General features: G+C 43.5%; 1 protein-coding gene across 1 annotated transcript in view; it reads right to left on the bottom strand.

Annotated features, from left to right (window-relative positions):
* LOC120930266 (E3 ubiquitin-protein ligase Jade-2-like) overlaps positions 1-26,055 on the bottom strand; it is a 1,253,604-nt gene that overhangs the window by 1,023,322 nt on the left and 204,227 nt on the right. The window contains exon 2 of the mRNA XM_040341491.1: positions 665-722. Within this exon, the coding sequence (XP_040197425.1) occupies positions 665-722 (58 nt within the window). The remainder of the gene's footprint in view (positions 1-664; positions 723-26,055) is intronic.

Here is a 26,055-nt window from a genome sequence, read left to right on the forward strand (position 1 = left end):
GGTAGTGGGCGTGTTGTATTGAAATGGATCGTGACCCCATGTAAATGAAGTGCCGTACGAACGGCGCATGCTCAGAATCACGTTGCATATACTCCCTAAGCTACGTCGGCTCAATGCTTTCGACGTGAACGTAGCCTACGCACAGCCCCATTCCCATACGACTTACGTAAACAACGTAAAATTTGACGGCCATTCAGACATCCATACCTTTGCATGGGTAGCGCCACCTATAGCAGGGATAACTTTACGACGGACGTACGCCTTACGTAAATGGCGTAGATTACAGCGACGGGCGCAAGTACGTTCGTGAATAGGCGTATCTAGGTCATTTACATATTCGGAGCATAAATCAATGGAAGCGCCCCTTGCGGCCAGCGTAAATATGCGCCCAAGATCCGACGGCGTAGGAGACTTACGTCGGTCGGATGGAGGCCAAATTCAGGCGTATCTGGTTAAGAGAATACGCACATAGATACGACGGCGCATTTGTTCACTTACGCTGCGTATCTGTAGATACGCTAGCGTAATTGTTCTGTGAATCTAGCCCATTATATTTTTATTTAAATGTGCCCTTTTAAATGAGTTAGGGATTCTAAGTGGATTTATACTTTCTTTAAATTCAGTTTTTAGTTCAGCACAACTCCAGAAAAATAATATGTCTTACTGTCAGTGGTGTCTGAGTCATCGCTGCTTACTGAACATTTTCTCTGCTTTTCCTCCATCTGCAAAGAAAAAGGCAACACATAATTTTTATTGAGCTAAAACTATTCCAACAGCATAAAGTTAAACAATGAGACACGCCATTAAAAAACACCTTATGCCTACTCAATATTGAGCCTAAATGTATCTGGTTGTCTATGATTGCTGTGGTTTAAAATAACTGGGAGTCAGTATGAACACTGATATCTCAAACCCAAAACTATATTCTCAAGATTAAAGCCACCCTTAGGCCCCATACACACGATAGAATCCATCCGCTGAAAAATCCCAGCGAATGGGTTTCAGCGGATAGATCCTATGGTGTGTACACTCCAGCGGATCTGTTTCCGCGGATATTTATCCCCTGGGATGGATTCCAGCAGATCAAATATTCGCTGACATGCTAAACAAATCTATCTGCTGGAATCCATCCCAACGGATGGATCCGCTGGTCTGTATAGACTCACCGGATCCATCCGTCCGAAGGGATCCCCCGCATGCGTCGTAATGATTTGACGCATGCGTGGAATTCCTTATATGACAGCGTCGCGCACGTCGCCGCGTCATAATCGCGGCGACGGCGCGACACGTCATCGCCAGAGGATTTCGGCGCGGATTTCAATGCGATGGTGAGTACACTCCATCGCAGAGAAATCCGCTGAAATCCTCGAGAGGATTTATCCGCGGAAACGGTCCGCTGGACCGTATTCGCGGATAAATCCTCTCGTTTGTATGGGGCCATAGGCTTTACAAGGCATTTGGTCATGCAGGCAGGGTGTTTAATAAATTTGTAAGACTGTAAATCTCACAATCTTACGTGAATAGAGAGGGAACAGCAGGATGAGAATGTATACAACAGGTTTTATAATCATTGCTACTTGAACATGATAAGCAGGCAGGCACCGAGCAACACAAGATCGTCATCTGAGTTGAACAAAAGTCGCCTGGATCAGGCAATCCTTGCCTCTTCCTTATGAGTACCCTTTTAAGTGGATGTTCACCAATGAAAAGCACTTCCTCTCCTCTGCTCGCCCCCCAAATCTTACACAATCTGAATACTTTTTTAACCAGTTAACACTTTTTTTATATACTTGCTTAGTTTCAGTTCCTGAATACTTTCCTACGTCAGGAACTTTGGTCCAGCCACCTGTTGCCTCCTGAGAGGTTAATAATCTGAAGAGATCACGACTATTTGCAAATTACAGGTTTAAAACCTGGTCAGGCGAATGGTTATTTGGGCCACATTCTGAAGCCTAAAATCTCTCTGACTACACATTTGTGGGCTTCTCAGATAGCTAGGAGGTTCTTGCTCAGGGTGGAGTTATAATAAAAAAAGGAATGCAATAGCTAAAACCTCCCTGCAGCTGAGCTCCAATTAAAGGGGAGTTCCACCAAAAAGTGGAACTTCCCGTTGTTCATTTTCTCTTCCACTCCCGTGCCACATTTGGCACCTTCCCCACTTCCGGGAGACAGGGCCACGTCATTTTCTCTCAGAAGTTTGGTCTTCCTCTGTCGCCGGGTCAATTAGAAAGTGCAACACGCTTTACGCATGCGCAGTAGGGAACCGGCTGTGAAGCCGAAAAGGCTTCATTGCTGGATTCCCTTACCGGCAAATGGTGGCGGCTGCATCCAACAACCGATCTGAAGGTGGCTGCAGTGCCAACATCACGGGCTCCCTGCACAGGTAAGTGTCCATATATTACTTTTATGGGGTGGGCGGACCTCCGCTTTAAGCTCCAGTAACGGTCAGGGTTAGAGAACTCATCGAATAAATGGACAGCGGTATAGTATGAAAGCAAGGTGTTATCAATGATGGTGTCTTATCTGCAGAAGATAAGATGCCATGAGTTTAATTAAAGTATTTTGCCAGTCTGAGAAAGCCTTTGACCCTTTTCACACTAGGGTGGTGACTTCACCCCCTTTGCCCTGCCCATGTATATGGTGGAGGTGGAGACTACACAGACCTACCTGATTCATACACTCACCTACCTGACCACTGCCAGGAGTGCCCTTCAGAACCCCCCCCCCCTTGCATTGCATGCAGGGGTGCCAAGCAGTGTCCCGTCCCGTCCCCCACTTACAGCCAGGAGTGCCCATCATTTTTCCCCCCTCCCTACCCTCACAACCAGCAGTGCCCAACAGCGTTCCCTTTCATCAATGTATGCCCAAAAGACCCAGCAATTGGCATCAAGGTTGTAGGGGTCATCTGAAAATAACTCCTTTTCTAAAACAGGTTAAAAAATTAAGAAAGGGGTCTTTTCCAGAAAGATCTAGGCTTAAAGGGGTTGTAAAAGTTTTTTTTTTTTTCTAAATAGGTTTCTTTAAGCTAATGCATTCTGTTCACAGCATTTCCCCACAGGGATGTAGTCCCAATGGAGGGGGCAAGCACGCTGACTAACCCCCAGCCAGAACAGCTCAGACGATGGGGGCAAGCTTACTGAAGAAGTGTGAAATTCAGACAAAGGAAAAAAAAACATTAAGGTCCCATACACACGAGAGGATTTATCCGCGGAAACGGTCCTCCGGACGGACTCCGCATGGAATTCCCTCCGCGGTGACGTGTCGCGCCGTCGCCGCGATGATGACGTGGCGACGTGCGCGGCGCTGAAATATAAGGACTTCCACGCATACGTCGAATCATTACGACGCATGCGAGGGAGGGAATCGGACGGATTGATCCGGTGAGTCTGTACAGACCCCCGGATCAATCCGCTGGACTGGATTCCAGCGGATAGATTTCTTAGCATGCTAAGAAATTTTTATCCGCTGGAAATCCATCGCCCCAGAAAAATATCCGCGGATAAATATCCGCTGGGTCGTACACACCAGCGGATCTATCCGATGAAACCGATCCGCGGATAAATTCCAGCGGATAGATCCTCTCGTGTGTACGGGGCCTTAGGCAGCGTACACACGCACGGTCCAAACCGATGAAAACGGCCTGAAGTCCAGTTTCATCGGTCCAAACCGACCATGTGTACGGCCCATCGGTCTGTTGTCCTTCGGACAAAAATTATAGAACTTGCTTTAAAATCAAACCGATGGACGGCTGACCATCGGTCAAAACCGATGGTTAGTACACAAAAGCATCGGTTCAAAACCCGCGCATGCTCAGAATCAAGTCGACGCATGTTTGGAATCATTGAACTTTGTTGTTTTCAGCACGTCGTGTGTTTTACGTCACCACGTTCTGACCTGATCGGGTTTTGAACTGATGGTGTGTACGCACATCAGACCATCGGTCTGCTTCAGCGGTGAACCGATGAAAACGGTCCGTCGGACCATTCTTATCGGATGGATCGACCGTGTGTACGCGGCCCTAGAAGGGAAATCAAAGGAAAAGGTAAGTGAACCAACAATGCACTAGCTTAAAGGAACCTATTTAGAAAATAAAAAACAAACCTTTACAACCTCTTTAAGAGAGACATATAGGCCTAGATTCACGTAGGGTGGCGTATGTTTGGGCGGGCATAGCGTATCGTATTTACGCTACGCCGCCGCAACTTAGAGAGGCAAGTGCTGTATTCACAAAGCACTTGCGTCCTAAGCGGTGTAGCGTAAATGTGCGGGCGTAAGCGCGCCTAATTCAAATTGTAAAGAGGTGGGCGTGTTTTATGTAAATAAAGCATGACCCCACGCATTTGACGTTTTGAACGCATGCGCCGTCCGTGGATGTATCCCAGTGCGCATACGTCAGATAGAATGCCTAAGATACGTCGAACACTGCCTACGACGTGAACGTAACTTACGCACAGCCCTATTCGCGTACGACTTACGCAAACAACGTAAAAGATATGCTTGTTCTGACGTCCATATTTTGCATGGGCTGCGCCACCTAGAGACCTGCTTTATCTTTACGCCGGCGTATGTCTTACGTAAACAGCGTAACTAAATGCGAATGGCGCACGTACGTTCGTGAATCGGCGTATCTAGCTCATTTGCATATTTGACGCGGAAATCAACGAAAGCGCCACCTAGCGGCCAGTGTAAATATGCACCCAAGATATGACGGCGTAGGAGACTTACGCCGCTCGTATCTTGGCCAAATCTATGCGTAACTGATTCTATGAATCAGGCGCATAGATACGACAGCGGCCATTCGGACTTACGACGGCGTATCTGGAGATACGCCGTCGTAGGTCTTTGTGAATCTGGCCCTTAGTTCCTGCAATGATTTATTTCAGGCATACAAATATGCCTCCAAGATGACGACCTCAAGTCCAAACTCTCAGAGGGGCCAAGTTTTAAACTACATCACATGAAGTCAGGGCATCACCTGAAATAAAGTTCTCATACACAGCGAAACAATAACCTACTAGTAGTTAAACAGTAACCAAAACAAGTAGTTTGATAGGGCCCACCTGACAAAACTATGTTATGAGGAAAAATAGTCTTGGTTATTTCTGTGAAAAAAAAAAAAGGACTCCATATTTTATTAAAGCCAGGATACGGCCACATAGGTCGGGTTTGCCCCCGTCTGTAAAAGAGTGAGGGATGGTTTGCATATAAGTTCTTATCGGGGTACCCTAGGTTGGGTAGTGACGTTTTACTATCAAAAATGTATAAGACTGTCCACAGAGTTCTCCATAGATCCATAAGGGAGAAACAAGTCTTTTGTCAAGCAGACACACCCAATGCCAGGGTGGATAAAAATCAATGTGTTTTTTTTTTTTTTTTTATAAAAAAAATAAATCTGATTTTTTTTTATTTAAATCAGATTTTTTTTAGAGTTTTAATAAAAAAAATGTAATAAAATTATTTAGCAGTAAAAATCTATCTAAAGATATTTTTATATTTAAGATACATTAAGAATTTTATTTATTCAGCATGAAAAGTAGCTTAGTTATGCAGCATGAGGCTGTATATTATGCAATATTACATTTTTGGTAAACTTATATAATGAATCCAAGTTCTGCAAGCTGAGATAACATGCACTGCATTGATGTATTCACATAATTTCACAGTAACCATGAGATAAACCATGAGATAAAACAAAGTTCAGGAATATTCCTTTATCCCATTGTTTTGCAAATCTGTGTACACTATAAGCAGTATGCATAGCATACTAGCTCTATATGCAATACCTAGAATCGAAGCCCCCGCTGTGGTGCCCTGACACACAACACCGGTGGGCGACATGTCATCCCAGAGTCACTTCCGGGGGAAAGCGTGTGGGAGCCGCCAGTCACGGCATGTCCCACCTTTAGAAACGGCACGATCACCGTTTCTAAAGTGTGCCTGCGATGTTGTCTATGGCGCATGCGTTGTAGACATCGGTGCACGTCTCGGTGCACGTCTCTAGTGAAATAACATTATTTTCTTTAAATGCTGCTTACATATATGCAGTCAGAATGCTATGCATTACGTGATGCGATACGTGTCCTGTGCATGTTTGGAGTGGTGTGGTGTGATTTTTTGAGCTCCATATAGTCATCTGGGAACTGCATGCAAAATGCATATGTGTTAAAAAATAATGTGATTCCAGTGCAATACAGTCCATCTACCACAAACGCCTAAAAGAAACTGAAGTATAAAGTCACCTGGCACGTTTATACAGAAACCCTGTCATGCATAGAAAAAGTAGGCCTAGAGAAGGTGCCCTCTGCCAACTATAGCACATTTTGTTTATATGTAAAAACCTGTATTACTTATTTACAGTTACTTAGAACCCCTGATCATCATATATAGTTTATAATCAAAGGTCATAGAGAAAAAAATGGCAGGTGTTGCAATTTTTTATTATGTCAAATGGTATTTGCGCAGAGGCATAGTTGCCAACATTGCATCAAAAAAAAATCTGGGACACTTGTAGCGCCTGGTTACTTCTAAGAACCGGTGCTAGTTTAAATTTGGAGGGGGTCAGAGAGTTAGGTAGCTCTGACCAGGCTAATTTGTTCAAATTTGGGTCTCTGTCTCAGTTTGGCTGTACTGTGAGCTCATTCTGTCACTTCTGGGGACGACAGGTGGCAGCAGTGGAGTCGAGGTTTGGGTGCTTTTCCCCAGCAGCCTATCAGGAGGGTTTTTCCTCGCTGTGCATGCTGGGGGAGGGTATTTATGGGGCAGATGCCATTGATCTGGGTCTTCTTCCAGTGTGGCACCCACCTTTAGGGTGACCACATTTGAGCAATGGCTGGGCCCCAGTGATCGACTGGTTCCCCAATCCTGAGAAGATCCCAAGCATTGTTCCTTTGAGAGGAAGCTGTTCGGTGAGGAGTCTGCCTGAGGAGAGCCAAGAGAGGCTGGCAATTCAATAGGGTCTCGATCACCCACCGGGGATCAAGGTAGCCAGATTCTGAAAGGCTGGACATTGGTCACCTATCAGTCGGTAACCTAACTACTAACGAACTACCTGAAGGAGATCCAGGTGTGAATTCTATCAAGGAGTTTTGTTTTGGCTATCTCAATTCTAAGGAGGGTCTGTGGCAGAGACTTTTCCCTTAAAGTTCTGAGTGATACTCTGGCTGCCAGGTCAGTGAGAGAGGCCTGTCCAGGTACACTAAGCCCACTCTGGCTAGAGTGGCGAAGAAGAAAGTGTTGTTGGAAGCAGGACTGTTTCCCTATTGCTACGCCTGAATCTGCTGTTTCACCTTCTACTAATTCTCTACTCTTCACTACAAGTTTTATTGTTTTTACCCGGCTGGGTAATAAAGAGCACAGAAAAAGACACCTGTCGTGGAAATTCCGTTACTACTATTTTCACCATACACCCCTAGGTGGGGTGCAGAGCTAGCTGTCCGGATCCTGCCCTTTGCTCGGTGCAAAAAGTGCCAGGAATATTTGTTCCATGTGGAGCAACCAACAGAATCTCCCGTGAGTATCGGGTGGATTGGGTCGCCGGAACGGTGACCGCGGAAGAAGAGGTCCCATGGCATGTACCTGCTTCCACTACTACTAAGGTTGATCCCGATGTCGTCACTGTTTCTTCCACCACTGCGATCACCATGTCATTGGCTGCTACCCCGATAGTGTCGCCGGAAGTAAGTGACTCTGAGAATAAAGAAAATGTGCCTGCCATGAAGGTGGATGCTGCCACCGAAACCGTGTGCATGGTGGTGGTCCCTGCTTGGCTCACCTCTGGAAAAATGGGCCCCGTCAAGGTCTCCCATGGCTGTGGTCGAGGCCTACCTATGTGTGGACATGACAAGGACTCCAGGGAGAGAGCTGCCTCTGTCGAGGCAAAACCCAAGGATAAGGTCAGTGTATCTATATCGGAACATGTTTGTTTGCCCGCAGAAAAATACAACACTTCTGAACTTGACTCTTCCTCTGATGTGGGGGATGGCCAGTGGTTTGAGCCGGAGCTGCCCAACTCACAATGGGGCAGAAACTCCCGTGCTTCCAAACCCCGCAAGTCCAAGAGACGTTCCAGGGATGCCACGCCACGGGCAGCTGTCCCGCAGTTAACCTGGGGATGCTAGAGAGACTGCTCCTGTACCAGCTGTATTGCCAGTTGTAAAAAGAGCGCCTGATGCAAATGTTATGCCAGGACTTGGACACCCCTGTACCCTGCCGAAACTGGCTCGCCTTCAACTAGGGATGTCCCGATACCGATACTAGTATCGGTAACGATACCGAGCATTTCCCTGAGTACTTGTACTCGGGGGAAATGCTCCGATGCTTCACCCGATACCTGGGCAGTCAGGGTGATCGGTGCGGCAGGGGTGTTGCAAGCCCTTTTCAGCTGTTTTGGTTAAAGTTACACAGCGGTGATCGGTGCTTGTAACTCCCCCCAAAGCCGCATCGATCACTGCTGACTGTCCCCCTCCATGCTGTCCTCCCCCTCCGTGCTGTCTCTCCCCCCTCCGTGCTGTCTTCCCCCCTTTGTGCTGTCTTCCCTCCCCCTCTGTGCTGTCTTCCCTCCCCCTCCGTGCTGTCTCCCCCCTCTCTGTGCCATCTTCTCCCACCCTGTGCTGTCTTCTCCACCCCTCCGTGCTGTGTGCTGTCTTCTCCCCCCTCCGTGCTGTCTTCTCCCCCCTCCGTGCTGTCTTCTTCCCCCTATGTGCTGTCTACTTCCCCCTCCATGCTCCATCTTGTCTCCCCCCCTCCGTGCTGTCTTCTCCCCCCTCCATGCTGTCTTCTCCCCCCCTCCGTGCTGCTATCCCCCCCTCCATGCTGTCTTCTCCCTCCTCTGTGCTGACTTCTCCCCTCCTCCGTGCTGCTCTCCCCCCTCCGTGCCGCTCTCCCCCCTCAATTTGCTAAACCCGGCTCCTACCTTTTCCAAATGAACAGAGTCAGTGATCACTGACTCTGTCCATTCACATAACTGAGCATCGTAACCTGTGTTTACGATGCTTCCGTTTATGAATAGAGGAGGAGCTTGTTCTGACAGCATGACCTGGTCCATTCTAGAGAGAACCTGAGAGAAGGAGACCACAGGGGACTTCCAATTAAAAGCTACAGCCCAAAGAACCGCCGTGCAGAGTGTATGTATCAATCGCCTTAGTGGTCTAGGAGTGTCAGGGATCTTTTCAAACAGCAGACAATGTCTATATGATAAATCCATATGACAACCCGCCAATTTGTCCGCAAGATCAAAGGCACTCTTCCAAACCGAGGAGATCTTCTCACAGTTCCAAAAAATATGGAAACAAGTGCCCGATGTCAGACATCCCCGAAAACAATTTGGGGGGGGACCGGGGAAAGATCTGGTGTATGCGCTGGGGAGTATAATACCAACGGGTAAATAGTTTGATCGCAGTCTCTCTAAAAGATACTGAAACTGTACACTGACAGAGATTCTGACAATTTTTCTCCCAGTCCTCCAACTCATACTCCAGGCCCAACTCCGATTCCCATTTGGCCATATATTTCAATTTGTCCCGAACCTGATTACGTGACATGGCATTATATAAGACAGAAATCATACCCCTCTGTCTAGGCCCAGATCTACACAAAGATTCAAAGGAAGAGTATGAAGGGGACGGGGACTGTGAATAATGAGTCATAAAAAAATGACGGATTTGCATAAATCTATAAAGTTCACCCACTGGGGCACCCTTAAGTGATTGCAGTTGTGCAAAGGAGATAAACTAATCATTATGTTGAAAATCCTCCAAAGTTGTCAGACCAGAGGAAATCCACCATCCGAATGAATCAAGGTCCGAAAATGCAGATGGCAGTCTAGGGTCACCCAGAAATGAAGTCCCCGGGGGAGCCACAGAGGCCAGAGACAACGAAGAACAATAACGTCTCCATAGCTTCAAACCCTGAGCCACCAGAAGGTTCTGATCAGCCAACTCCGGAGGACGTGTCCCTGAGAACCACAAAAGGCCTGGCAAATAGAGAGGAAAAATAGAGTCATATTCAAACTTGACCCATGGAACCTTAGGATTCCTGATGGTCCATTGCGCCTGTTGAGAAAACCTACCAGCCAAGTAATATAGCCAAATCTGTGGAACTCCCAGACCACCCAACTTATAAGATCTATACAAAACGGCCCTAGAGAACCTAGCAGGTTTATCTCGCCAGATAAATCGGTTAATGCTGGACTGAAACTTGAGGAGATACGCCTTGGGGACAAGAAGAGGAAGGGCACGGAAAAAATATAGTATCATGGGGAGAATGGTCATTTTGATCACTGTAATTCTCCCCAAAAAGGAGATACTATAAGGGGACCAAGATTTCAATAGTTTTTTTAAGTTAGCAATTAGAGGGGGGAAATTAAGATGAAATAACTCATTATAATCTCCAGAAAGCTTTATTCCAAGATAGGGGAGGGAAGATTGAGCTCAAGAGAAAGGAAATGTTTTTTTAACTGGTTCCAGCTCAGCAGGGGAGAAACCAACTGTGAGGGCTAGGGATTTGGAAATATTGACGGACAGGCCTGAGACATCAGCAAAAGTAGATAGAGTGGCAAGAAGGTTCGGCAATGTGACTAAAGGGTCAGTCAGAAAGAGCAGCACATCATCCGCATACATACAGAGTTTGTATTCCGATCCAGCTATAACATATCCAGATATAAGTGGGTGCCGTAATATAGCTAAAGCTAAAGGTTCAATTGCAAGGGCAAAAATTAAGGGGGAAAGTGGACACCCCTGCCTGGTTCCCCTGCCGAGCTGGAAGAATTCGGAATTACAACCTGGAATTTTTATCCGAGTGCAGGGATTTAAGTAGAGGGCTTGGAAGGCACTAAGAAAAATTCCCTGAAAACCAAAACGTTGTAATAGAAGGGACACAAAATTCCATGAGACACAATCGAAGGCCTTATGTATATCCAAGCTTAACATAAATAGTTTCCTAGAGGAAATAGTAGCATCCTGGATGATATTCGTCACTAAACGGATATTATCCGTGATAAAATGGTGGGGGATAAATCCTGCCTGATAGGGAGAAATTAGGAAAGAAATTATACTACCAAGCCTATCTGCCATAATCCTACTAAAAATCTTTATATCATTATTCATGACCGAAATGGGCCTATAGTTTTGGGGCATAGTATGGTCTCTATTGGGCTAAGGAATCAAGGACATGTTTGCTAAGAGCATTTCATCGGGAAAGGAACCTCCCTGCAACACCAAATTAAATAGCCGGGCTAATCTAGGGGAGAGAAGAGCTGAAAATGTCTTATAATAAGGGGGAGAAAATCCATCCGGGCCAGGGGAGGAGGTATTTTTAAGGGAGCTAATCACTGTAAGGACTTCAGTTACAGCAATTGAGTTTCTTCAACTGGGACGGGGTAAGAGCAGATAGAGGAAGATCATTAAACCAAGACATGGAAGCTTCAGCAGGGGCAGAGTGTTGCGGGCCCAACAAGTTAGAATAGTAATCCTGAAAAATCTTCATGACCTCCTGAGGGTGGGAGACTAAACCCCCGGAAGGGGAAGCTAACTTATAACTATGTGGGGGTCTGAAGGACTGGTTCAACTTCCTCGCGAACATAGTGGATGCTGCATTACTGTGAAGTAAAAATTTAGCCTTAGCCCAACGTAGAGCTTTTTCAGTTTTAGCAGTAAGTAAAGCATCCAATTCCAACCGCTTCTGCTCAATCAAATTTCTAGTGGCCTCCAAAAGCAGGGAAGTGGAGTCTTTATACAAATTATCTTGTTCAGAGGAAAGTTGAACAATCTTGAGTTTATTCGAGACATTACGAGCAGAGGCTAATTTAATAAACACACCCCTCAGCACTGCCTTATGGGCAACCCAAACAGTAGAAACGGGAGTCTCAGGGAGATCATTAATAGAGAAATAAGAGTTGATAGATTGAGAAATTTCCGATTCAACCAAAGGGTCTGAGAGAAGGGCCTCATTCAACCGCCACGTGAACACAGAGGGGGCTAACCTGATAAATTCTGTAGAGAAGGACGTAATGTGGTGGTCTGACCACAAACAATTATGTATGCTAGCCGAGCTGGAGTTGGCAAGAATGACTGGGGTAGTGAAAATATAATCAAGCCTAGCATAACTATGGTGGGGATGTTAAAAAAAAGTATATTCCTTCGCACCAACATTAAGGGCTCGCCATGAGTCAATCAACTGTAAATCAACCAATTTGCGGGAAAGGGACTTTGGGAAGGCTTTTGAAAAAGGGGAGGCGTGACTCCTATCTAGGGAGGGAGTAGAGACCAAATTAAAGTCCCCCCCAATAATCATGTAAGGGGATAAAAATCTCTCCAGGACTGCAAAAAAGGAAGAAAAAAAAGTTGCCGCCGCGTCATTAGGGGCGTAAACACTTGCCACTGTACAATCCCTATTGTGAATGATACCTTTAATAATAACAAATCTACTCTCCTTATCCCTGTAAACATGTTGAACATCAAAAGGGAGAGAAGAATGTAAGAATATAGCTGCACCTCTACTCTTAGGCCCCGTACACACGAGAGGATCCATCCGCTGAAAAATCTCAGCGGATCGGTTTCAGCGGATAGATCCCCTGGTGTGTACGTTCCAGCGGATATTTATCCGCGGATCTGTCCGAATTCCAGCAGATAAAAATTTGTAGACATGCTTACAAATCTATCCGCTGGAATCGGCTCCAGCGGATCGATCCGGTGGTCTGTACAGACTCACCGGATCGATCCGTCCGAACCCATCCCTTGCATGCGTCGTAATGATTTGACGCATGCGTGGATATCCTTATATGACAGCGTCGCGCACGTCGCCGCGTCATCATCGCGGCAACGGCGCGACACGTCACCGCGATGGGAATTCGGCGCGGATTTCAATCCGATGGTGTGTACACTCCATCGGATTAAAATCCTCAGAGGATTTATCCGCGGTTACGGTTCGGCGGACCGTATCCGCGGATCAATCCTATCGTGTGTACCAGGCCTGAGAGGAATGAAAGGTGTAAAAAGCCTGTGGGAAACCCTTGTTAAAATATTTCGGATGGGATGCCTGCGAGAAGTGAGTCTCCTGTAAAAGTAAAATCTTAGCTCCAAGTTGTTTATATTGGGAAAATGCTTTCTTGCGTTTCAGAGGGGAATTAAATCCCTTAACATTATGTGAAACACACTTAATAGCCATAATACCACATAATAAAGAGAGCAAATGATAAGGCCAAGAAACGGATACATAGGAGAAGTACAAGATAAAAACCCCTTCCAGACAGGCACCCCACCCCAAAAGGCACATCTCTACATGCAATAAAATTGAAGCGTGCAATATCAAAATGTACCATAACTTCAACATTGAGGATAGGGATTCCAGAGATCAGTGTGAAATCACTAACATACAGGCCTGAAAACACATCCAGAGAGCAGTAATATTGACATGAAAAAAATAAGTAATGAGACTGCATAGCATAAAAAATAAGACAAGATAAAAAAAATGAGAAAAAAAGAAAAAAAAGAGTCATTGAAAAATGGATCAGGAACATAATAAATCCTGATAAAAAATACAAAAAACCTGAGACTTCCACGTCTCACAACCAGCTAGTCCCAGACAGCGAACCGTAAAAAAAAAAAAAAAAAACTGTAGCAGTCTATGGAGTCGCTGGGGGGGGGGGGGGGGAGACATGCAAAGGCGCTCTGGGATGGACATCCAAGCAGTACAGTAATCAGAGACCAGAGATGCATGGCAAGGGGAAGAAAATTAAGTTTCACAGCATTGCAAACCGTAGGTAATGAACCAAAATAAAAATTCCTGAAAAGAGAGAGAGAAAAAAAGTCCTGCTGTGAAAACCGTAATCGAAATTGAAGACCTGGACTGGTCAATTCCTCGGGGAGCCTTCTCCATATCGAATCCTCCTCCTGTCACGTCTCGATGGTGGTGTTTGCCAGATCTGAGAGGGGCGAGGAGTCAGTGGGGGACGGCGAATCGCTTCAGCTTCCAATAGGCCAAGCTTGACCAGAATCTCCTTTCCCTCAAATACAGTAACGGATACGTGCCGATTGTAGTACAGCAGTGACTTCCTTCATCCCCCTCCGTCTATCCAGAGTGGCTGGGGATAGATCTGGGAAGATCTGAACTGTGAAATCATCCAGGGTGATCCTCGGAGAATTCCGGGCAGCCCTCAGAATTTCCTCCTTGATCAGAAAATCCTTAAGGCAGAGAACAATGTCTCGTGGAGGTTTATCATCAGGGGGCTTAGGTCTGAGTGCCCTATGAATCCTATCGCACATAAAAGCTGCAGCCTCCCGATCTGGCAGTAGAGACTTGAATAATCTGATAACAACAGGGATCAGGTCTGTGATCATTTCTGGGAACCCCCTCAGGCGTAAATTATGGCGGCGATTGCGATTGTCGAGGTCCTTGACTTGTGATTGTAAATGAGCAAAAGCCACAAATTTTCATGTTCCCTACTCAGATCACTGTATGCCAGGGCCAGTTCATCGTGTTTAGTCTCGAGTAAGTCTGTGCGGGAACCCAGAGTGGAGATCTCCTGTGATAATGTGTGCAAGGTTTTATTTAGTTCCGACTGGAACTTCGAAGCCAAACGGGTGTACATGGCTTCCAGGCTGGCATCAAGATCCGCCTTAGATAGAGTGGCTGGATACTCACAGTCCGCGGGATGAGGAGAAGAAACCAGCTCAGAAGGCAAGGCCGGAGCCGCGGCGCCATTTTGGGCCATGCCGTACTGCTCCCTCGTTTGGAGGAGGTAGTGGGTTAGAGAGGTTTGGGCAGCTCCCTTGTTTTTTTTCTTCGCCGTCGACATGCACCGTAGTCTCCGGAGCCAGGGGGTGTTAATCTGGGTGATCGTCTGATGAATAATAGCCCCCGGGAGGGTGAATTAGTCCCGCTGCGCCTGGAGCAGGTCTCTTAGGCGTCCCTCTCGTTCCGCGCCGCGCATATGCCCCGTTCGCGCTCATTTTAAAGCCCAATATTCAAGTTATTGTTGGAAAACGTCTTTGAGAACCCAGGTCTTGCCCCAGGGAACATGTATCAATGGAAAAAAAAGTTTTAAAAACTGTAGTTTTTTCTGAAGCAGCGATTTTAATGATGCTTAAAGTGAAAAAAAATTCCTTTAAATATTGTACCTGCTGGGTGTCTATAGTAGTGGTAGAAACGTCCCTGCACAACATAAGATTACTCTCAGAAAAAAAAAATGAATACTGCTTGCGGCTTTAATGTAATGTTTGGTCCCTGCAATATGGATAAAAATCATTGAAAAAAATAGCATGAGTTTCCCCGCCACCACTCCCCCCAGGTCATTACAAGACCCAGTGCCGATCCTGACCTCCCTGGGGCAAATAAATAGCACACGTGCAGGAACAGCTAATGCGTTTATGTGCAATTAAATAGCCCGCGTGCAGTACTGCATTTATGTGCAATTAAATAGCCCACATGCAGTAACAGCAACTGCGTTTATGTGCAATTAAATAGCCCACGTGCACTAACACCAACTGCGTTTATGTGCAATTAAATAGCCCAGGTGCAGTAACAGCAACTGCGTTTATGGGCAAAAAAACAGCAACCGTGCAGTAAGAGCGACTGCGTTCATTGGCAAAAAAACACCACACGTGCAGTAAGAGCGACTGCATTTATGTGCAATTAAATAGCCCACGTGCAGTAACAGCAACTGCGTTTATGTGCAAATAAATACACAGGTGCAGTAACAGCTAATGCATTTATGTGCAATTAAATAGCACACGTGCAGTAACAGCAACTGCGTTTATGTGCAATTAAATAGCACACATGCAGTAACAGCAACTGCGTGTATGTGCAATTAACCTCTTGACCACCGCCCCATGTCTAAAAGACGTCCTGTTTTTAAAGATGAATATCTTGGTAACGGCAGCAGCTGCTGCCACAACCGAGATATCCATCTTTTCAGTGGGCGGTGGTGCACACGATAACGGCGGTCTCCGCGGCGAATTCGCCGCGAGATCACCGTTATCGGTGGCGGGAGAGGGCCCCCCCTCCCGCCGCTCTCCCGCGCCCTCCGCCGCTTACCGGAGCCGTCGGTAGCGGCGGAGGCGATCGGGACCGTTCGGCAGCTGACTGGGGACGAGACTGAAGGAAAAATCTCCTTCACCCGTCCCCATAGCTCTGCTGGGCGGAAGTGACGTCAAAACGTCAGTCCCGATATGTAAAGCAAGGTGAATTTGCGCTTCTCCTAAATAACAAATATAAAAATAAATGAATTAGTGATGGCAGGTAACCAATTAGTGAGTGATACTAAAAGGTAAAATCCAAATTAGGACACTTCAGGACTCTAATTGGATTCAATGTGTGAAAAAAGAAAAGGGGTTTTGAGATGAAAAAATTTTCAATATGGTGCTGCAAAAATAAGGTTTGCTGGAATATTCAGCAAACAAAGGTATATTGGTAGAGTGATAGTGCGCAACCCACAAACCTAAAATTAAAACAATTCTATATATAAGGAAAAGGTAAAAATAACATCTGGTAAATTAAACCAGAAAAAACAATTCTATACTGCAAATTCCTGTGTTAAAAATTAATTCAAAAGCACATAGGGGCTGGTAGTCCAAAGCACATAAGCTAGTAATGAATGAAAGGAATCAATCATAGTCCATAAACCGACATTCCTAGCTTCTGACACCAACGATCCACTTGCTTGAACATAGAAATGTTGATACATCCATATAGTGCAGATAACACAGTGAATAATGTAGATAGATGAGCCTCTTACCAGAGAGACGTTTTCATGGGCATATCATCCCGGACCTGGGAGCTGTAGTTCATGCAGGTAGGAAATAAACTGGCGTGTCTGAACTTCTCAGGTGCAACAGCGCTTGTAATCCACTCCTCAGTAGTAGAACAGTCAGCATACACAGCTCTCCCGGATATTTAAAATTCAAGTAGCAACAAAGTAGAAAAAAGAAGAGGACTTCATAGTGTGATACTTTCCAGCAAAAAAAACACTTCTTTAATAAAAGAGTTTCTGAATACAAACAATATTGATACTTTTAAAGTAGCAATTGGAACAGAAACAAAAATAAAAAAGGAAGCGGTGTAATAAATCCAGATAGCCACGGTAGCAACCAGCAGGCTAATAGATATATATTGGCAACGTCTTTGAAAAATATACTCCAACCTACGCGGCGTTTCGCCTTTCTAACAGGCTTCAACTTGGGAAAGGAGGCAGTCTCAAGAACGTTACCTGCCACTGGGTTTTAAATAAGAGACACCGGAAGCACAGGAAATTAATCAGTGTCCCCGGGTCTAGCGAGGAACTACAAAAATTAATTAATCAAAAGCTAGTCTGGATCACTAAATCTCAGTTACATCCATACCATAGCATTTGCAGATCAGAGGGGATAAAAACATATATGATCGCAAATATAAATAAATAATGTATATAAGAAGGGAAAGATTTCTCTTATACATCCCCGCGCTGCCCTCATATGAGAACCGGCATGTGCAGCGTGGAACATGTAGACAGAAATTCCTAAATACATAAAAACACATATATACACATGCATAAAGATACCAGATGCATGGCTGCACTGTATCCTGACATAAGATGTATTTATGAAATGCAAAAATCCATAAAATAGCATTAAAATACAAAAAAATATATATGTAAAATAAAAAATAAGAATAGCTATTGCAAATAACCAATCTCCCTGTGGGATATGTATATATATATATATATATATATATATATATATAACAACTTAATAATACACTCCCTCTCATATTTATCACAATATCCATGTAGATATCATGAGTGGGGAAAACTTGGAAATAAATGTAAACTTATTTCTGTCAGAAATAAGAAGCAAAAAGCTACCACATCAAGAAAAAAAATATCAATCGACAAAAAAGTTTCAAGCACTGCTATACTGAAACATTGTTGCAGATCAGGAACAGTGGATGATCCTAGAATGAATATCACATAGGTCATCCACAAAAAGGATGCATCAACAGATAATCAAAATCAAAAAGATGTTCCAAAAAAATAAAATTATGTGGAAAACTAGGATATAAAAATAGGATATGTAGAGAAAAACACATATAAAAAACCTACATTAAACATTTCATATGCCTAGCATGATCTTTTAAAAGGGGTAGGACAAGAAAGGAGGATCAATGATGTTCCCCCATGGATACATGCATACATCCACACCCAACAAAATGTACAGGATTGGAGTGATGTTTTTCGGACATGTAAAAATGGGGAAAAATTAGGCAGGGATTGGATAGATTAGCTGTTATCAATATAGCAATTGATATCCCACTCCACGTTTAACCCATGCGGTGTGTAACACATCATATCAAATATCAATCTGGTCTCACGACGTGAGATCTGTCGCTTCATGTTATCCCCCCTCCAATGGCGGGTGTATTTTTCAATCCCGATGACATGAAGCAATGCTGGATTCTGATCATGATACTTTTTAAAGTGCAAAGACACACTGTGTTCCTCAAATCCTTTCCTTATATTAGCAACATGCTCCCCTACTCTGATCTTAAGAGCCCGAATTGTTCTTCCTATGTACTGTAAGCCACAAGGGCAAAAAAGGAGGTAAATAACTCCAATAGTATCACAGGTGATAAGATCAGAGATTTGATAATGTCGGGAGGTGACTGAGGAGCTAAAGGTGCCTGTCCTGATGGTCGTAGCAGAAGCACACACCTTACAGCGTTTGCAAGGAAAGAAGCCCTTTAGGGAACCAAACATGGTTATTTTAGCAGGAGGATCAATCACACTGGGGGCTAGAAGATTTTTTAGATTTAGATTCTTCCGGAAAAGTACTTTGGGAGCGGAGGGTAGTTGGGGTCCCAGGATCTTATCGCTTTTGAGAACGTGCCAATATTTGGATAGAATCTTCTTCACCCACCAGAATTTGGAGGAAAAAGTAGTCAAAAATGACCATTGGAATTCCGAGTTATTGTCATCCTTTTTCTTATTTTTAGGGACCAATAACCTAGATCTATCCATCATCAACACACTTTCTATGTTGGTATCAAGGGTTGTACATTCATACCCCTTTTCCAGAAAACGTTTTTTCAAGGTGACAGCCTGTGATTCGAAATCTTCTATTTTAGAACAGTTGCGTCTGATGCGTTGAAATTGGCCTTTCGGGATAGCGTCCAGCCAGTTGGGATGGTGGCCACTATCTACTGGGATGAACTCATTCCTATCTGTGTCTTTAAAAAAGGTTTTAGTCATCAGAACATTTCCCTCCCTAAAGATCACCAAATCCAGAAAGTTGACACTCATAGCACTATGTTCATACGTGAATCGAATACCCCAATTGTTCTCATTCAGGGACTTCATAAAAACCTCTAGAGATTCCTCACTACCTTTCCACAGAAAGAAGGCGTCATCTATGTATCTTCTCCATATTAGGAGGCGGGGGTCATTCAGGGAGAAGAGCCTGTCATGTTCCCACAGGGCCATAAATAGCCCTGCCAGGCTAGGGGCAAATTTGGCCCCCATCGCGACCCCGGTGCTTTGCAGGTAGAATTGTCCCCCGTAGTAGAAGTAGTTATGCTCCATTGCGAAGTTTAAAAGTTTCATCACAAATTCACGAGTGGTAGTTTTAATTGAAGATTCTTTACGTAAGAAGAATTCGGCAGCTTGATATCCCAGCTCATGGGGGATGACCGTGTACAGTGAGCACACGTCTGCTGTAACTAACAGTACATCATCTTCAACTGATAGTACCGAGATCTCTCTCATCACCTGCATCGAATCCTTTAAAAAGGCCGGGGTTTTATTTACTACTGGTTGCAAAAAGACATCTATAAATTTGCCAATTCTTGACGTAAGGGAATTGATTCCACTTACTATTGGCCGACCTGGAGGGTGAATTGGGTTCTTGTGTATCTTCGGGAGGTAGTAAATTATAGGGGTTCGTGGAACTAAAGGTACTAGAAATTCTAATTCTTTGTCATTGATGACTTGCTTTCTATATCCATCTTGGACAATACTTTTGAGCAGTTTTTGATATTTTTCTACTGGGTCCTTCTTTAATATGGTATAGGTATTTCTATCTGACAATAGATTTTCCATTTCATTTCTATAATCATCCTTTTTCAGAATCACAACCCCACCCCCCTTATCCGCAGGTCTTATCACCAAATCTTTTCTTTCACATAATGCAGCAATGCCTTCTTCCTTCTTCTTTGGTCTTTCTTTTTTGAAGGAAACTTGAGATAATTCCTTCAACACCAAATCTTTAAACACAGAAATTCCTGCCGCAGGTTTGCCTGGGTTAAACAAAGAGGCATTACGGAGCCCAGTAGCGCCCGATTTGCTGGATGCATTTGGTAAAGAATTAGAAACAATGGGATTGGATAAAAAATACCGTTTAATATTTAGTTTCCTCGTGAATTTGTTCACATCTAAAAACATTTGAAACTTATTAAGAGGTTTTCTAGGTGCATATTTCAAACCTTGATTCAGAATCGACTTTTCGGGTTGGGTCAATTCTACCCCACTTAAGTTAAAAACTCCTTCACATTTTACTTCTTTCTCGATTTTTTGGGGGTTCCTCCATTGGCCTCCTCTGCATCCTCTCTTTGTCTTCCCTTTTTTTCCCCGTCCCTTCCCTAAAAAACTCTCTGTCTTATTCCTTAAAGGTACAACGCCCGGGGGACCATCCAAACTTCGTATTTGGGGGTTGTCGTTTTTTCCTCCTGAGTAATGCTGTTCCTGTTCTAATCTATAATCATCATATCCATATGGGTGATTGTGATGATTCCCTCCTGTGACATCATGTCTCCAGTGTACTCCTGGGGAACGAGGAGCACCCCCATATGATCCTCTATCATTGTATCCATATCCATGGGGTTCATCATAACGACCATAGTGGTCCATGGGTGGAGTTCTAGTCGGTGGATATTGGTAGCTGGATGGTTGATTAGTATATGATCCTTGTGGGAATCTATTACATCTCCCATTTCCTCCAAAAGAGGGTTTCCCTCGTGAATTTGTGATGAAACTTTTATGATGAGAGAGATCTCGGTACTATCAGTTGAAGATGATGTACTGTTAGTTACAGCAGACGTGTGCTCACTGTACACGGTCATCCCCCATGAGCTGGGATATCAAGCTGCCGAATTCTTCTTACGTAAAGAATCTTCAATTAAAACTACCACTCGTGAATTTGTGATGAAACTTTTAAACTTCGCAATGGAGCATAACTACTTCTACTACGGGGGACAATTCTACCTGCAAAGCACCGGGGTCGCGATGGGGGCCAAATTTGCCCCTAGCCTGGCAGGGCTATTTATGGCCCTGTGGGAACATGACAGGCTCTTCTCCCTGAATGACCCCCGCCTCCTAATATGGAGAAGATACATAGATGACGCCTTCTTTCTGTGGAAAGGTAGTGAGGAATCTCTAGAGGTTTTTATGAAGTCCCTGAATGAGAACAATTGGGGTATTCGATTCACGTATGAACATAGTGCTATGAGTGTCAACTTTCTGGATTTGGTGATCTTTAGGGAGGGAAATGTTCTGATGACTAAAACCTTTTTTAAAGACACAGATAGGAATGGGTTCATCCCAGTAGATAGTGGCCACCATCCCAACTGGCTGGACGCTATCCCGAAAGGCCAATTTCAACGCATCAGACGCAACTGTTCTAAAATAGAAGATTTCGAATCACAGGCTGTCACCTTGAAAAACCGTTTTCTGGAAAAGGGGTATGAATGTACAACCCTTGATACCAACATAGAAAGTGTGTTGATGATGGATAGATCTAGGTTATTGGTCCCTAAAAATAAGAAAAAGGATGACAATAACTCGGAATTCCAATGGTCATTTTTGACTACTTTTTCCTCCAAATTCTGGTGGGTGAAGAAGATTCTATCCAAATATTGGCACGTTCTCAAAAGCGATAAGATCCTGGGACCCCAACTACCCTCCGCTCCCAAAGTACTTTTCCGGAAGAATCTAAATCTAAAAGATTAGCCCCCAGTGTGATTGATCCTCCTGCTAAAATAACCATGTTTGGTTCCCTAAAGGGCTTCTTTCCTTGCAAACGCTGTAAGGTGTGTGCTTCTGCTACGACCATCAGGACAGGCACCTTTAGCTCCTCAGTCACCTCCCGACATTATCAAATCTCTGATCTTATCACCTGTGATACTATTGGAGTTATTTACCTCCTTTTTTGCCCTTGTGGCTTACAGTACATAGGAAGAACAATTCGGGCTCTTAAGATCAGAGTAGGGGAGCATGTTGCTAATATAAGGAAAGGATTTGAGGAACACAGTGTGTCTTTGCACTTTAAAAAGTATCATGATCAGAATCCAGCATTGCTTCATGTCATCGGGATTGAAAAATACACCCGCCATTGGAGGGGGGATGACATGAAGCGACAGATCTCACGTCGTGAGACCAGATGGATATTTGATATGATGTGTTACACACCGCATGGGTTAAACGTGGAGTGGGATATCAATTGCTATATTGATAACAGCTAATCTATCCAATCCCTGCCTAATTTTTCCCCATTTTTACATGTCCGAAAAACATCACTCCAATCCTGTACATTTTGTTGGGTGTGGATGTATGCATGTATCCATGGGGGAACATCATTGATCCTCCTTTCTTGTCCTACCCCTTTTAAAAGATCATGCTAGGCATATGAAATGTTTAATGTAGGTTTTTTATATGTGTTTTTCTCTACATATCCTATTTTTATATCCTAGTTTTCCACATAATTTTATTTTTTTGGAACATCTTTTTGATTTTGATTATCTGTTGATGCATCCTTTTTGTGGATGACCTATGTGATATTCATTCTAGGATCATCCACTGTTCCTGATCTGCAACAATGTTTCAGTATAGCAGTGCTTGAAACTTTTTTGTCGATTGATACTTTTTTACTGATGTGGTAGCTTTTTGCTTCTTATTTCTGACAGAAATAAGTTTACATTTATTTCCAAGTTTTCCCCACTCATGATATCTACATGGATATTGTGATAAATATGAGAGGGAGTATATTATTAAGTTGTTAGATATATATATATATATACATATCCCACAGGGAGATTGGTTATTTGCAATAGCTATTCTTATTTTTTATTTTACATATATTTTTTTTTGTATTTTAATGCTATTTTATGGATTTTTGCATTTCATAAATACATCTTATGTCAGGATACAGTGCAGCCATGCATCTGGTATCTTTATGCATGTGTATATATGTGTTTTTATGTATTTAGGAATTTCTGTCTACATGTTCCGCGCTGCACATGCCGGTTCTCATATGAGGGCAGCGCGGGGATGTATAAGAGAAATCTTTCCCTTCTTATATACATTATTTATTTATATTTGCGATCATATATGTTTTTATCCCCTCTGATCTGCAAATGCTATGGTATGGATGTAACTGAGATTTAGTGATCCAGACTAGCTTTTGATTAATTAATTTTTGTAGTTCCTCGCTAGACCCGGGGACACTGATTAATTTCCTGTGCTTCCGGTGTCTCTTATTTAAAACCCAGTGGCAGGTAACGTTCTTGAGACTGCCTCCTTTCCCAAGTTGAAGCCTGTTAGAAAGGCGAAACGCCGCGTAGGTTGGAGTATATTTTTCAAAGACGTTGCCAATATATATCTATTAGCCTGCTGGTTGCTACCGTGGCTATCTGGATTTATTACACCGCTTCCTTTTTTATTTTTGTTTCTGTTCCAATTGCTACTTTAAAAGTATCAATATTGTTTGTATTCAGAAACTCTTTTATTAAAGAAGTGTTTTTTTTTGCTGGAAAGTATCACACTATGAAGTCCTCTTCTTTTTTTCTACTTTGTTGCTACTTGAATTTTAAATATCCGGGAGAGCTGTGTATGCTGACTGTTCTACTACTGAGGAGTGGATTACAAGCGCTGTTGCACCTGAGAAGTTCAGACACGCCAGTTTATTTCCTACCTGCATGAACTACAGCTCCCAGGTCCGGGATGATATGCCCATGCAAACGTCTCTCTGGTAAGAGGCTCATCTATCTACATTATTCACTGTGTTATCTGCACTATATGGATGTATCAACATTTCTATGTTCAAGCAAGTGGATCGTTGGTGTCAGAAGCTAGGAATGTCGGTTTATGGACTATGATTGATTCCTTTCATTCATTACTAGCTTATGTGCTTTGGACTACCAGCCCCTATGTGCTTTTGAATTAATTTTTAACACAGGAATTTGCAGTATAGAATTGTTTTTTCTGGTTTAATTTACCAGATGTTATTTTTACCTTTTCCTTATATATAGAATTGTTTTAATTTTAGGTTTGTGGGTTGCGCACTATCACTCTACCAATATACCTTTGTTTGCTGAATATTCCAGCAAACCTTATTTTTGCAGCACCATATTGAAATTTTTTTCATCTCAAAACCCCTTTTCTTTTTTCACACATTGAATCCAATTAGAGTCCTGAAGTGTCCTAATTTGGATTTTACCTTTTAGTATCACTCACTAATTGGTTACCTGCCATCACTAATTCATTTATTTTTATATTTGTTATTTAGGAGAAGCGCAAATTCACCTTGCTTTACATATCGTTACTTGAATATACTTTATTTGCAGCTCTCTTAGTGCAGTGTTACATCATATTTTTGACGGCATTTTTTATATTCTTTGCCATATGGATATCTTTGATTTCCATAAAAATAGGACCATCAACTCAGATGAGGTATTTGACCAGACCAAAACTGGAAATGATAGCATTAGAGGCATTTTTATGCGTTTAAAAAATGTCCTCATAGCTGAATTACATGCTACCTGGGACATAGTTTTCCTTGACCGTTATATCAAGGAAAAAATGATCCCCAGAAGTCTGAGATGGCATGTCTATCCAGACCAAGGGGACACAGAAGTTAATGAGTGGTTCCTTTATTTTAATAATGTGGGACTGTCCTTTTTGGAATTTTTGGTTACTCGCAAGAAAGCCAAAATAGCCAAATTACAAGTAGAAATAAATACCATTAAAGAGAAATTAGCTCCCGCTAGTAAAGAAGGACTGTATCAAGTCTATACTAAGGAACTACATGACATTTTGGTAGAAGAAGAGGAGGACCAACGAATAAAAAAGCGGAAGAAATATTTAAGAGATGTAGAGGACTACAAAGTACACAATGTTTTTAAATGGCAGGAAAATTATCGTGAGATTTTTGCACAGCCACCAGAGGAATCAGACATGGATGAGGAAATAAGTGGGACCTCGGAACCGGCACCCCCACCTTCTCTCAGGGACAATGTCAGACCTCAACAGAGCTCACATCCATTACCTTTAAAAAATAGAGATGTAAGAGCGGGGGGGGCACGAACACCACAACATGGAACAACCAAGGGAAATAGAACACCCCCAAATGGATTCGGTGCTCATCCCCCACCCTACAACACGAACCTCAGAAATCAGGGGAAACCCTCTTTTGGAGGAAATGGGAGAGGTAATAGATTCCCACAAGGATCATATACTAATCAACCATCCAGCTACCAATATCCACCGACTAGAACTCCACCCATGGACCACTATGGTCGTTATGATGAACCCCATGGATATGGATACAATGATAGAGGATCATATGGGGGTGCTCCTCGTTCCCCAGGAGTACACTGGAGACATGATGTCACAGGAGGGAATCATCACAATCACCCATATGGATATGATGATTATAGATTAGAACAGGAACAGCATTACTCAGGAGGAAAAAACGACAACCCCCAAATACGAAGTTTGGATGGTCCCCCGGGCGTTGTACCTTTAAGGAATAAGACAGAGAGTTTTTTAGGGAAGGGACGGGGAAAAAAGGGAAGACAAAGAGAGGATGCAGAGGAGGCCAATGGAGGAACCCCCAAAAAATCGAGAAAGAAGTAAAATGTGAAGGAGTTTTTAACTTAAGTGGGGTAGAATTGACCCAACCCGAAAAGTCGATTCTGAATCAAGGTTTGAAATATGCACCTAGAAAACCTCTTAATAAGTTTCAAATGTTTTTAGATGTGAACAAATTCACAAGGAAACTAAATATTAAACGGTATTTTTTATCCAATCCCATTGTTTCT

The sequence above is a fragment of the Rana temporaria genome, chromosome 3 (genome assembly GCF_905171775.1).
Source record: "Rana temporaria chromosome 3, aRanTem1.1, whole genome shotgun sequence".
In the NCBI taxonomy this organism is placed as follows: domain Eukaryota; kingdom Metazoa; phylum Chordata; class Amphibia; order Anura; family Ranidae; genus Rana; species Rana temporaria.